We start from the raw sequence: 14,139 nt of genomic DNA on the forward strand, positions 1-14,139 counted from the left end.
GTCAAAGTCCCAGTGCCAGCCTGCTTGGGTTTCAGCTCCAGCAATGTCTATCCTGACCCACACTCTGTTCTCCTCAGCTTCTCGAGTGCCCCTTCTACTTAGAAGCAGAACGATATCTTTTACTATATTCTTGCTTATTTCTTATTTTATTATTTTCTGTTTATCTCACAGATCCTTGAAAGAAGAGTTGAATGAGCAGGTGGTTTTCCCATCTCTTCCTTGATTTTTGTGGGTGGGAGTTTCTTTTGCAAAACTATTTATGCATTATTTATGGCATTATAATGCAGTGTATTGCATGCCAGAATATTTTACTTAGTTAATATTTTTTTCCTCAGAACAGTACTGCTCATGTTTTCTAATTGTGTTAATAATAGTTGTAAATAGTTGCAGCCATTTCAAACTTTAAATTCAATTCTGTTTGGAGAAGGAGTATTGCAAAAGCTCACCCATAGAGGGAAGCAGAATACTGTCTTAACTACAGGCTGCTTTTTAAAAATTATCCATGCTTCAGATGAAGCCAACAAAGAACATCTGTTATCTTAATTATAGCTTCTATTTCTAAGAAGTATGTTCTATAGCAGATGAGAAAAGTGTCTGACAGCTCATAATTCATAAAGTTACTGAGGTTTAATCTGATAGAATATTATGTACAGAATTCCTTCCCAGTACAGACATTATCACTTCTCTTTCAATTGATGATAGAAATAGGGCTTTATGAAATATTATAAATTAATAAGTGTGAAACATTATTATCAGAGACTATTAAAAGTATTAAACTGTTATAAAGGAATACAGTTCTCCATACTATGTTGCTTTGTGGTTTTGTTTTTCTGCTTATCTCTGCAACTAAACTTTCCTCAAGCCAGACACAATCTCTTTGTTCTTTCTCTCCCGGCTTTCATTTTGCTTTGTGTTACAGGAATTCTTAGTTGATTAGTGCAGCAGCTCTAGGACAAGTATTCATTTTTGTGACAGAGAAGGTTACAAAGATCCTGTATGTCTTTCAGAGAATGGATATCTTATGAAGTAAGACTTTCTAGATCAAATCAGAGCTTTTTTCTGCCTAGTCCTGCCATCTATTCCTCGTGGATTATTTTCTTGTACTAATCTGTATTTACCAGGGCTTGTTTCACCCCTTTTCACATAGTTGCCCCTTGTTCTTTTTAGCCCTGAGAATGCAGCTGGCACAACTTCATGAAGTTGGATGAAGAGAGGAATTAGTTCTCCTGGCCCCCCAAAATGCCCTGCATAGTCACCATGCACATGATACTTTATCAGCCAGGGCATTGCTTTCATGTGAGCTGATAACCCTGGGAAGTATCTAGGCAAAGTATTTTATTGATCGGAGTTACAGCATTGATTTATGCAGGTAACTATGTCTTTTTGACACACTATACGTAGCTAGGATAAAATGAAGTAACATTCAGTTTTTATTCTGACCCTCTTAGATTTAGTGGGATGGACTATAAATGGCCCAATTTTAATATATATGTGTTTGTCCTTCTGAAAAAATGATTGCCTTATTCTGTTAAGTGCCACAATATTATGACACGTTTTGTACATTTTTCTGTAAAAGTTGGTTTGAGTTGCCCTTTTTCAACAGTATAGGCTATGTTGTTAGTACCTACCTTACACAGAGGAATCTGTAGGTGTTGGCTTTGTTTTGAGCAGTAAACTGGGACTGATGAGTCAGAAGATCACGCTCATGAGAACTGCTGTTTTCATCCTTTTGGAATAAGCCCCTCGGATAAGTTGTTGTCACTCAGTTTTACTGATGTAGGATCACAGTAGAAGTATGAATGCTTTACAAAGATATTTGAAGTCTGAAAGTGTATTGTCAGAATACTGTTTAGCTGTGAGGGTTAAATGTTGTCATTGAGATGCCCTAGGAAGGCTTTATTCTGTTCTGCTTTATTCAGATGTTTCTCCATTGAAGACAAAGTAAAAAGAGGAATGACAGCAGATGAAATAAATCATTTTCTCAGTACAGATATGTATTTCCTGGCTAAGATCTTCAATGTTCTGTTAACAGAGAACATCTAAATCCAGTTACCACTTTGTCCTCCTGTTCATGCCCAGCACCTTCTGACCAGTGGAAGAAGCAGACTGTGATGGGTACATAATATTCAAGGATTATAAAATGGTGGTATTTTCATTCAACTTTCCAGTTGTACCCCAGTCGTTTAAAGTCACTGGCAGGCATAGTTTCTGTATTCTTTTTCATAACTCTGGGGCCATTCATATCACAATAAATCCTGAGTCTCAGACATTTTTCTGCCTTCACTTAAATGAACTTCTTCTGAACCCAAAGGCTCATAGTGTTGGTGGGCATGACCATTTCTTTTTCTAGTGCTGCAATACTTTTCACCTGTCTTCAGTTGTCCTTAATCTAGTCTTCTCTACTGCCAAGGCTTGTGTGGTATTCTGAGTCTGCAATTTGCCTGACTGATGACATCTCACAAAAGTAAGAGACAAGTAATAGTTGACAGACTTATCAAGCCACTTGTAATAACAATAGGTCAAATTCACGGAAGGTTAAATCTCTTTCATATTTTTCCATGAACGGTGTTGTGCTTTAAAATCTTTCTAATTAAACCAGTACTGGAGAAGGTGGTTGAGCCCTGAACAGGTCTTCCTCCTGACTTTAAATGGTGCTTTCAGCCTCCAGTAGCATTTAACTGTAGCCAAACCAAATCATCTCAGTAGGGGCTAAAGAGAGGTATTCTCTATCAACAGTTGCAGCTGAATTTACTATCTATTGCTATCCTTGATTTATCTGAGACACACAGTGACATTGACTTTGTCTTCACTCTCACCTTTTTGTCTTTCATCTTTGTCCAGTGAAAACCTTTTGCTAATGGCAGTTGGGCAGTTATGAACATTGTTCTTGTGGTAAATACCATTAGGTTATCTGAAAATGCAAATGTCAAGGCAAGGTTGCGGTCTTCAAATCTCAGAGTGAGTTGTTCTTTGGTATTTAATTGTAAGACCAGACTTATCTTCTGTGTTGGTCTGATACTGAAACCAAAGCACAGACTTCTATGGAAAATTTCTCCATAGAGTTTAGAGTTCAGGGTTTTTTTAATCTTTCATACTGTTGTACTAAAACTTTTTTCAGGAACTTGCTACTTTTTAAGACTATTGAGAAACATACCGTGGATCACAGAATTCCCTCTCACTAAGAGTTTTGTGTCAGTAAGGCTCCTTTCACTCTGATGTGTTGTGAGGCTCATGTGGCCTTTTCTTTCCCTGCTGATAACAGCAGGTGCTGAGAGGGCTGCAGTGGCTAAGGCTCAGCATCTGTACCATCTGCCACCACAAGGCTATGAGAAGCTTCAGGTTTTGCCATCATCTGTGTGGCAGTACCTCCTACTGCTTTCCACTTTTCCAGGTTCTTGACCTGTGTTTCCTCAGGGATGGCTTTTGGTGTGTTCCAAGCACAATCTCCCCAAGCTCTGCTGTCTCTGATATGGGGGTCACTAGCAGCCAGCACCCTGGAGGAGTACATGGGACTGCTCAATACATACCACTGCCTGAAAGGACCTGCAGAACTGCCAAGTTGCCCTCATTTCCAATGCATCTTCACTGGAATTCAACATTGTATACTGTTAAGCGGTAAAATTCAGCCATTATGGATCCTTATTTAAATTCGGATTCTGTTTCAAGGAAGATAGGTGATAATAGTGGAACATTGTTTGAATTCCATTTCCTGTACCTAGTAGAGTACATAACTGCTGAAATAATAGTATTTCAATCAAGAAAGTAAGCTCCTGTGTTTCCCAGAATTTTCAATAGCAAGCATGGGTATTGAACTTTGTAGGAAACCCTCTGCTGTCCACAGCTGGTAATGCATTATGCTGAAGGTGCCACTGGCGGAAGTATTTTAGGTGCTTGAGCAGCCATCGTTTCTTCACAGTTTGTTGGCTAATCTTGTTGGACCATTATCACAAGTTCTGTCAAGTTGCTTGACCATGATCCTTACCTTTGCATTTCTTCTTTTGCATTAATTAATATGCTTATGTTTAATGTAGCTGACTTAAGTACTGGTAAAACCTTTCATGTCTGGAGTTATTGTATGACTTTCAAACAAGGATGCCTGTAAATCTATAGAAAATCATTATGTTAGTAGATACAACTGCATGCATAAAGAGTATATCTGCACGTACCGTAAGTATTATGATCATCTTAAGACCTGAGCTCTCAAATAGTAGAATTTGTTTTCATCAAAAGAAAAATGTGTGCACAAACTTTAATGCCGTTTCTCGAAAAATAAGAACATTCATGGAGTAATCTTAACTCAAAGTCAAATTCAAGTAGAGTTAGTATATAGTTCCTGTAAATGTTTAGAAATTAAATTCCCTTTCATGGTATGTACTGTACCTTCTAAGGGGCTGCATTATATATGTTTTTCAATTTCATTCTTCTTCTAGCAGTAATGAAAGATATGTCTCAGAAGCATCTGAAGCCAAATTGCTGCTTTAAATTTCCACTTGTCATTGCCAGGTACTAACTCTATGTATTTTTACTGAGAACCCTTCCAAAAGGTGCAGCTATGTGCGGGTTTCATCTTCCACTTTGTAGCTGTGCTGGCAACCCTTGAATGTAAGGTATGCTCTCATCTCCCACACATTGCCATTGTCTTAGAGATGTTCAGTTCTGCCCGTAACAGGGAGAAGGAAGAGTTTGCAGATTGGAGAGAACCCTTGATTTGTGGTTCATCTCATTGGTTCTCACTGTGACAAGGTAAAAGTAGAGCTAGTGGAAAATCCAACTTTTATCAAGTGTCATCAGAAGCTTCCTCACTATCTGGAGACCCACTGCTAGACCTAAATAGAGGACCATTTTGAGAACCATTATATTTTGGAGACCCTGGAATTGGAAAAAAAAAAAAAAAGAGAGAACAAAACAGAGGAATTTGGGGGAAAATATTGCTTTAAATGAAAAACTCATGCGGAATTTTAGCAAAGGGATATACAAAGTTGCTCAGATCCTTTAAAGTGGATTTGGTTCTCCAAACATCTTTGCTGTCCTACAGCATTCTTCAAAGAAAAAGATTCTTTTGAAATCAGGTACTAAATGCAGGTTGCATGTGAGTGTTTCTTCTAAGTTGTCTTTTACTAAAACTGACCTATCTAAAAAGTTTTCCTTTCTCTCTGTAAATCTTAATATGCATGCTGGGTTTTTTCCTGGAACACCTAATCTAGAACTGGGACTTCTTTAATTATAATTTGTATTCTGGTTCTTGAAGTAATTGTTTTTTTTTTTCATTTTTAAATTCTTCTTTCCCCCCAGAAATTAGGTGTAATTTTCTTCAGTTTAGCTTCTGAGATTTCCTCTGAGCATTTTAAATAAACTGAAGTGCACTGTTGCCAAATTGAGCTGTCCTCTGTATAAATGTAATAAAGTGGCTTCAGTTCTCTGAGTACTGTTAAGTTTTTTGGGGCTTTTTTCTGACTATGTATGTCTTGTGACGTCTTTCACCTTTAAATGAACATAATTTTCTATTTTGTGCAAAAGTTGGGAAATTTGAAGCAAAAGTCATTATGATATTACGCGTTAATTATATTGGAGGTGACTCAATGAGTAGGAAATCCTAGAACAGGTGGGAGGTTAAGTGATTTTAATTTGTTCATGTTATCTTCAACATGCTGATGGAATGAATGTTTTTCTGTGTTTCTGAGCATTGTAACTGTGTGGCTTAGATGTTTTCTTCTGTAACTGCTGTGTCGCTGATAACTGCAGGTTTTGTACCTGCCAGTGTGTCTCTCTGTTGTTTATGTCTGTAAAGCTGTCTATGCTGTAGAGCTTGTGCTGACCAGTGTGCATAGTATTAAAAGAGAGGTGAACTCTTACACCTGATTTTTCAGTCAAATACACAAGTATTTTACAGACTACGTATTTATGGAATAGATTGTAATTCATTTGAAGTCTCATGTCATCTAAAAGTTCAGCAATGTCTTTGGCTATGTAAGTTTCCAGTTTCGGAAAAGAATGGGATTAAGGGAGGAAGAGACATCAGAAATCCTCTGAACTCCTAAAATGTATATTTTAGGGTAGCAGAGAAGTTTTAGAAACTTTTCCTTTTAAGCAATGTGATGTTTTCTTTGCATACACATTTTGTAGATATATTACAGATTTTGTGTAAATATAAAGGGAAATGCAAAGCTTCCAAAAGCCTTTCACTTTAAGTAGGAATATTATTGATTGATGAATACTCTACAACAAAGATATTAAGTAACAGATTATGATACAAACCTAGTTTATAAGCTAAAATTCTGCTTAAAGTTTAGATGAAAAGCATGGAGCATCAAAAAGGTTGCAGGAAGAGGCTCTCTCTGCTTAGGTAATTTAGGTAAAGTCTACACCACCCCAATCCCAATGTCCCATGGAGACAAATTGTCTTCTGTGTTGTCTTGTCTTCACCTTGCACGGGGCTTCTTCCTGAGCTGACAGCTTCCCCTGATGCTGGGTTCTCCTCTTTGCTTTCCTTGGACTCCATCCATCATGTAGAAAGTCTACATCACTGGAAATTGAAATTATTTTTCTAAATACACCTTGTTAATAGATATTTGTATGTCTTGCCATCATTTCAAGGCACAATTTGGTTAATGGAACAAAGCAGTGTAGCTTTCATATGTAAAAGCACATGTAGCTTTTCCAGGCTCAGTAGCCTGGATGGGCCATCCCTGAACTGCCAAGCTGTCACTTGGTAAGGTTCAAATGTCTGTCAGTTTTGACTTCTCTGTCTCTATTTATCCTTGTCTCTTTCCTCTATTTCAGTTTAGACTGCTGACTATGGCTGCATGCTGCCTCCAGCTGGAATTAGGAGATGAACATCTTTGTTCAGAGATGATGCAATTCTGTTGCTGTTATGAAAGAGGGAAAAATTTAGTGTAACTAGCTACCTAAGGGATCAGAAAGTTACTTTCATAGGTAAAAATATGTAAACGCTGTTGTTAAAACCTGTTCTTCCTCTGCTACCATATAACGGACCCATTTTAAACCCTTTGCATTCTCTTGAGTCTATTAGGATCTCACAATCTGAGTATTTTCGTGGCATACCCTTTGATATGACTCTGATCTTTCATTTATTCTTTCAATAGATTTGTCTACATCATAAGATAGTTTCATAGTTTGGGGTTGAAAAGAACTATTTGATCTGAACATCACAAATCTGTTGGTCTGTATTTCAGTATGCCTCAGCAGAGGCTGCTTGGAGTGCAGCATTTTCCATTTGAGCCCATCATGTGTTTGATGAAGCAGATGTAAAAGAGATGTTCCAAATGGAATCTGAAAGTGATTTCAAGATGGAAAGAGTTGAAAAGTCCATTTGCTCCCTGAGTAGCTTGTTCTGCATTAATACATCTATACAGCATGCTTTCTTTGAATTTAGCCTTGAATAGGAGTGTCATACTAAGTCAAATATCTGACAGAATTTTGGAGTTTATTATGTGTACTCATTTGCATTTTTCAGCTCACAAAGGTGCCACTAAGGAAAGAACCTATCCTCTGAAAAGCTATGCAGATAATCCTTAGTTACAGTGCTATCTGCTGTCTTTATGAGCCTAGTTTTAGGTTTTTCTTTATTTTGCCCAGGACTTAAAATGAAACTAGCATGTAGGCATGTTACTTGTCCTTTCAGAGTCTGGATTGGGTATTAGAACTCTTCGGATCTGTGGGAATTGCTCTTAATTTCCTCAAGTCATTAAAAAGCATCAGGAGGCCAGAGATCTGCATAGACAACTCTTTTGAAACTCCTGAATGGTTATTTTCTGGGCCTCCTAAGTTAAACTGTTATGACTAACAGATATTTTTCTAATATCCTCAGTTATGAATGGATTAGAAAGTATTCCGTCATTATGGTACCATCATTTTCCTTCTTTTTGCAAGTATGCTTCACTTCCATTACTACTATTGTCTTTCATTTTGCTTCTCATCTCTCTACACTTCCAAACTTCTGTCCCTTCCTTGCTCTTTTACTGTTTTTCAAATTTGTGCTGATTTTGGCTGGGGCAGAAGTAATTTTCTTCATAGTAGCTATCATGGGGCTGCATTTCAGATTTATGGTGGAAATAGTGCTGATAGCACAGGGATGTTTTAATTACTGCTGAGCAGGGTTTATACAGTGGAAAGGCCTTTTCTCCTTCAGACCCCACTTTACCAGTGAGGAGACTGGGGGTGCAGAAGAAGCTGGGAGGGGACACAGCCAGGACAGCTGACCACAACTGACACAGGGACATTTCGTACCACAGAGCACTGTGCTCAGCAGTAAAGCTGGGGGAAGAAGAAGAAAGTGGAAGATGTACAGAGTGATGGCGTTTGCCTTCCCAAGTTACCCTTACCCAGTGATAAAGCCCTGCTCTCGTGGAGATGGCTGAACATCTGGCTGCCCATGGGAAGCAGTGAATGAATTCCTTGATCTGCTTTGCTTTTGTGCATGGCTTTTGCTTTCCCTATTAAACTATCTAAACCTCAATCCACGAATTTTCTCACTTTTATCCTTCTCACTCTCACCCTATCTCACCAGAGGAGAGTGCATGAACAGTTGTGTGGGACTTAGTTGCTGGCTGGGGTTAAACTGCAGCAAAATGGTTTGCATTTTTATGAAGTTATGTAATCCAAAATAGGGTGAATTACCAGCCAAAATTGTCTGCTTTCTCTTTCTCAGTTGATATATTTAATTTTTTTTTGGCTATATCAAAGTTTTTCTTTAAAAACTCTCTGTTCATAATTTTCTGTTGTGTTTTTTTCTCCTTCTACTTAGTTATCCTCATCATTTTGTTTCAGTCTTCTGAAAACAAGGGGTGTGCATGTGCATATATGGATTCATATACCATGCAGGCACCTATGTGTATGTGTGTTTAAGAATTGCTTTCTGTTTGACCATGGTGAGTTTAACTGAGCAAACATCATCATTGCTTAGGCAACTGGCAATTTTTACTTCAGTGATTAATCTTTGTTTATCAATCATAATCCATCAAGTTATGCCAGATGTTTCTGGCAGTGGTTTAATATCTGTATGTAAACATTCTTGTTTCCAAGTGTTAAACAGGACCACTCTAAAACTTCTGAATTATTCTTTTGACAAGAATTGTGTATTTAGAGATAAATCTTTCCTCACAGAGCCAGAATATTCCTTTACAGAGTATGTTCTCTTCACAAGGAAACAAGATTGCATGAAAACTGACTTTGTATAAAACTCGTGTGCAGTTTTGTTTGAATCTGCAAAGTGTCCCTTTCCAATTATACTGCTGTTTATTCCTAACCAGTCCACGTAGATAAGAAAATTCTTGCTTCAAGTAAACTATACTGTTAATAGTACGATGCTTGAAAATTGAAATGCACAGAAGTTACTGAGCTTGAGTGTGAAATACTTGTTTCTACTGCTGTTTCAGGCCTTTGTAAGTCTGTTTTACCCGGGGGATCAGGCACTCACAGACGGTTATGTGTTTAGCACCTTCACTTGGTGCACAGTGTATGTAAATGTCTCTGACCAAAAGATGTTTTCTTTCCTTCCTTGCATTGTATTTCTGCACATCCATGGACTGCAAACTTTTATTGTGTTTTCTTTTCCTAGACAATATGGAGAGTGAATCTAGGACTGAGGTCCCTAAAAGAAAATGCTATGAAAAATGCAGCTGTCATAAATTTTATTCAAATTTTTGATTAAGTATGGAATTTTCTCATATAGCCCTGACAAGTGGGATGCTTGTTCTATAATTAAAAATTAACTGGATGCATTACATGTCATCATTTTCATAAAAGTAATTGGATTCACCTCCAGCTTGGCTTAGTTTTCTTCTTTTTTTTACAGCTTTTTCACTTCCAGACCTTACAGAGCAGTTTGCACCTCCTGATGTTGCTCCACCGATTCTTGTCAAGATCATAGAGACAATTGAAAAGAAAGGTAAGCTGAAGAATGAGCTACCTACGTTTTTTGTTGCTTATGTTAATCAAGACTGCAGAATCAGATCCAGAGCTGGCATGTTCTCTTTCTAGAGCTGATAATGCATCACATTACTTAACATCCAAAATAATCTTCTTTAAGGTTTGTTGCACTGGTTTCTGCTTATTAGAGGCTATTGGGACTGTAGGAGCAAAGCCAAAGCTTACCTCAAATGGCATTTAGTAACTAATATAAGTATTATTGAAAGGTAAGGTAGAAGTATTGGTATTGTTTTGGTTTTTTCTAACCAGTAAGCAGCTTAAGTTGGTTATGGAAATGCCAGCATGACATTGAGTTGGATACACAGCACACAGGGAAAAAAAGTAATGTTTTGTCCCAAAGCAGGGGAAAAAAGAAAAGAATGAAATATGAAGAGGTTACAAGAACTGGTTTTATTCTTCAGGAGTCAATTCTTTACTGCTGCTCTATAGTGAGCCAGACAGAGTTTCTTTTGTGGTTTTTTTCCTCACCTGCTTTCCTGTGCTGATGTCTCCCCATCCTATTGAGGCTTTCCTCTTTCTTTTACAATGTCGTATTTCTTTTGCCCTATTTCTGTCTTCCTGGCACCTACTATGATGTTGCCTTCACAGACCTGGTGAGGTAAGGAGCAGCTCAATGAGTCCTACTCATTCAGGAGCCTTAAGCTGGGGGACAAGAGCAAAAGTGGTATTCTGATCAGAATTAGGCTGCTATCCTTGGGGACATAGGTTCTAATATAGTCCTCTGACACTTTAGAAGAATGTAAGCCTTTTCTGAAAGAGTAGGAGCTTGCTGATATCAACGTGAAGGGCCAGTATTTAGCACCAGTTTGCATAACAAACTGCTGCTTTCAGGTGACACCAGTGATAGTGTTAAATTGTCACTGCTCTGCATCCCTGCACATGGTCTCTTTCCTTGTGTCTTCTCTATTTTCACTGATGTAGGAAACTTGTAAACAGTATCTTTCATGTGAAAACATTTAGTGATGTCTTTTGTAATAATTCAGGCGAATTATTAGACATATTACGTAAGATATACAGATATTTTCTCTGACACCAGTGTGAGTCTGTTTCCTAGTCCTGGCCTTCTACAGTTGGCCAGTACAGAATATGTGGGACTACTGGCATCTCTGATCTTCCTTGCCCAGCTCTTTCTGTAGACACAGCAGTTTAAATGCACAAAGGGGTCTTACAGGCTTAAAAAGCAATCACATTTTTAGTGTGAAAAGAATGTTGCTAATTTATACTGTCAGTACTTACTGAAGAAAACAGAAATATGTTGCGTCAGAGCAACAGTCACCAAAATATTAATACGTCCCATTGATTTTGTTTTGAAGGTCTGGAGTGCTCAACTTTGTATGGAGCACAAGGCTCAAACAGCACAGTGGAATTAAGACAAATTTTTGAATGTGGTAAGTACAGTTCTCTTCCTTAAAGCACTAGACAGATTTTGTGGTCAGACCACTCCCACTCATGTATGCTGGTTCTCAATAATATACTATTAAAACGACATATATAAGTAAAAAAGTTCTCTAAATTTTACACTTCATACTTAAAGTATTTTTCACTTTTAAAGTTGTCTTTTTTCATGTCTCCACTGCATGTTTTTCTTCTAAGAATAATTTTTTAAATCTCTTCTTGTCCTCTTGCTTGTTCAAAGACTGACAATCTAGCTGTACAGAGAAAAACAAGGTGTTTTGTTCAGAATCAATGTAAAGATAATTATTCCTGAAAGGCTGCAGGTTATTATTTTGTAAACAAATGGCCAGTTGTTTATATACAGTTCTGTGTGTGCATTTTTTTGGTCCAGTGGGTGAGGTGGCAATAGCAGCCCATTATCTACCTGCTGCAGAGTGATACTGAAGTGAAAGAGACAATTGATTCAATATTGTAGGCTGAGTTCTCAGACAGTAAAATGCAACTACACCAGGAACACCACATACCCCTTCAAGTTTCCTGAAATATATTTCCTCTTCTTTCTTGGTATGCCTAATTTCTACTTCGCGCCAGAATATATTGCCATGGCAGCACAGTTTCAGTATGAGAGTAGGAGGAGAGTTTGGCCACAACTTGGCAAGCTGGTGTGCAATGTGTGGTGTGAGCTTTCACTTGCTTAAAAGAGCACAAAATAGAAGGGGTAGAAAATGAAAATGGTTACGTGCCTTGTTGCCAGAGGGACAAAGAAAGCAAACTCACACAGTGAATTAGTGTCCTCATTTTTAATAATTGCAAACATTAACAAAGTGAATAAGAGAGGATACTCTGAGATGATATTCAGAAAAACCCTTGTTTTTTCAAAACAAAAGAGCATCCTCCCCTGCGCTGATTGTGGTAGCAGTGAAGTGTATGTGTACAAGCAGGGAGAGGAGATAGGCATGTGCTAGCAGCCTCATGATAGCAGTCACATTTTTAGTATCGTATTTATGTTTTTCAGTCCAGATAAATCCAGATTTTCTGTGGCACCAATATGATTGTATCTCTTAATTTATCTGAATCCTTTCTTAAGTCTTTAAACTGAGATATACTTTTATGAAGGGTTCATCTATCTCTTGAGATGAAAAACTCGTGGTTTACATGTATTCTTACTTAAAATGTAGTTATGTTTGAGTAACAGAAACAGAACCTTACTCTTTAGTAGAAGTGTCTCTTTCTGAGGTCTCTTTAAGATAGGATTGGGATCTTCCAGGACAGAGCTGGTGCAGGGAGTATGCAGGTGCAGGGATACAGACAGATCTCATTTCCTCTGCCTGCTCTCTTTGAATTAGCAGAATTCTAATGCAGAGGGCAAAGTCAGCTTTGGTCACAAAGTTGTGAACTTGCATTAGTGTGCTGTTCTGCTAGTGGTTAGAATGCTCTCCATTTTTTAATTGGGTTACTGTCTGTTAGCATCAACACAATACTATCTAGCTCCAAAATCAAAGCTGACTTACATCTGGCCAGCTCAGCAGATGGAAGAGTTCGGGTCTGTCTACGATACTACGCCCAGAAAGTTGCAAAGTGTACTATTACTCATGTATTCATTATCGTAATTTGGGACATACTTTAGAGAAATGGTCAACACTGAAGAAGCATGATTTAACTTAGTTTATGAAATAAAAAACAGCCAGTGAGCAACAAAACTAATAAAAACTGGTTTTTTAAGAATTTATGGTTGGATTCTCTGACACACCATTGCTGCTGTAGAATTCATTCCCACACTGCAAGTTTTGTATCATCAAAGACATTCATTATGTCTTCTTTCTCATGCAAATTCTTTGGTGTCCGATAAGATTTGAGCTCATATTGCAAGCTTTTCGTTGGGGAAGACAAAGGAGGTGAAGAAGCAACAAAGTTTCTCACTACCCCCTCTTGGCTGCTTTATTTCACGATGTTTGTAGACACACCATATATCTGATTGCTCTACTTCCCCGTTGCCTTTGTTTAAACTGGACAAACAGATTCAGTAGTTATTTTACCAGGGACCTTGCTAGATAGAAGGTTGATCAGCATTAATGCCTCTAAATGCTTGTATAAAATATGGATCTTTTTGTATACACTTCGGACTTTACTATGCCAGAGTTTCATGTTATAGGATGAACCCTAATCTTGCTTTTACTAACTAAGGATTTCTGTATTTTCCCATTTTTATTTTTGCTGCCGATATTCCTTGCTCCGACACTAACAAGTAGTCCTTTATGTGACACTCCCAAACCTTATCCCAAGTCATAGCTATCCTGGAAGGGGGTATCAAGTTTTACAAGACAAATCCCAACAGCTGCATAAACCACCAAACACACAGTTCTGCACGTGTATATTTGTTTCGACTTAGTTACATAAATATTTGCAGACTTGGATCCCCAAGATGTTAATCAAACTTTCAGTCATAATAGAAATAGCTCCCTGTAGAGAAGCTGCATTTGACCAAACCTTTGATTAGTACTTACTTCTTACACAAAATATTTACATATAAAACAGAGACCTGTAAAAAATATTCTGATGTCTCATAACATTGCCAAGATGCAGCAAGTCACTACCATTACTCTGAGTTCAATTCTGAGCTGTATGTGATGGAAGGCCACACACAGCTATGGAAGCCATTTGGTTCATCAGATGCCAAAGGACTGAGCAGGGTGTTGAACTCTGTGTGCTCTTCATCTCAAAGGTGTTTCTTGGTTCTTACATTCTTATGAATTGTTCCCTATAAACCAGGTGAAAGTTAGCAATTTTGGCTTATTA

At 37.8% G+C, this 14,139-nt stretch overlaps 1 protein-coding gene and 1 long non-coding RNA gene across 2 annotated transcripts in view; one reads left to right on the forward strand and one right to left on the reverse strand.

Annotated features, from left to right (window-relative positions):
* Positions 1–14,139, forward strand: part of PIK3R1 (phosphoinositide-3-kinase regulatory subunit 1) — a 56,098-nt gene that overhangs the window by 19,258 nt on the left and 22,701 nt on the right. The window contains exons 3-4 of the mRNA XM_008643534.2: positions 9,815–9,907; positions 11,262–11,336. Coding sequence (XP_008641756.1) covers positions 9,815–9,907; positions 11,262–11,336 — 168 coding nt within the window. The remainder of the gene's footprint in view (positions 1–9,814; positions 9,908–11,261; positions 11,337–14,139) is intronic.
* The window catches only part of LOC108449835, a 24,361-nt gene continuing 10,830 nt past the window's right edge, over positions 609–14,139 (reverse strand). The window contains exon 2 of the long non-coding RNA XR_001866127.1: positions 609–6,523. This is a non-coding gene — a long non-coding RNA (uncharacterized LOC108449835). The remainder of the gene's footprint in view (positions 6,524–14,139) is intronic.

The sequence above is a fragment of the Corvus brachyrhynchos genome, unplaced genomic scaffold, assembly GCF_000691975.1.
Source record: "Corvus brachyrhynchos isolate BGI_N302 unplaced genomic scaffold, ASM69197v1 scaffold131, whole genome shotgun sequence".
Taxonomy (NCBI): Eukaryota; Metazoa; Chordata; class Aves; order Passeriformes; family Corvidae; genus Corvus; species Corvus brachyrhynchos.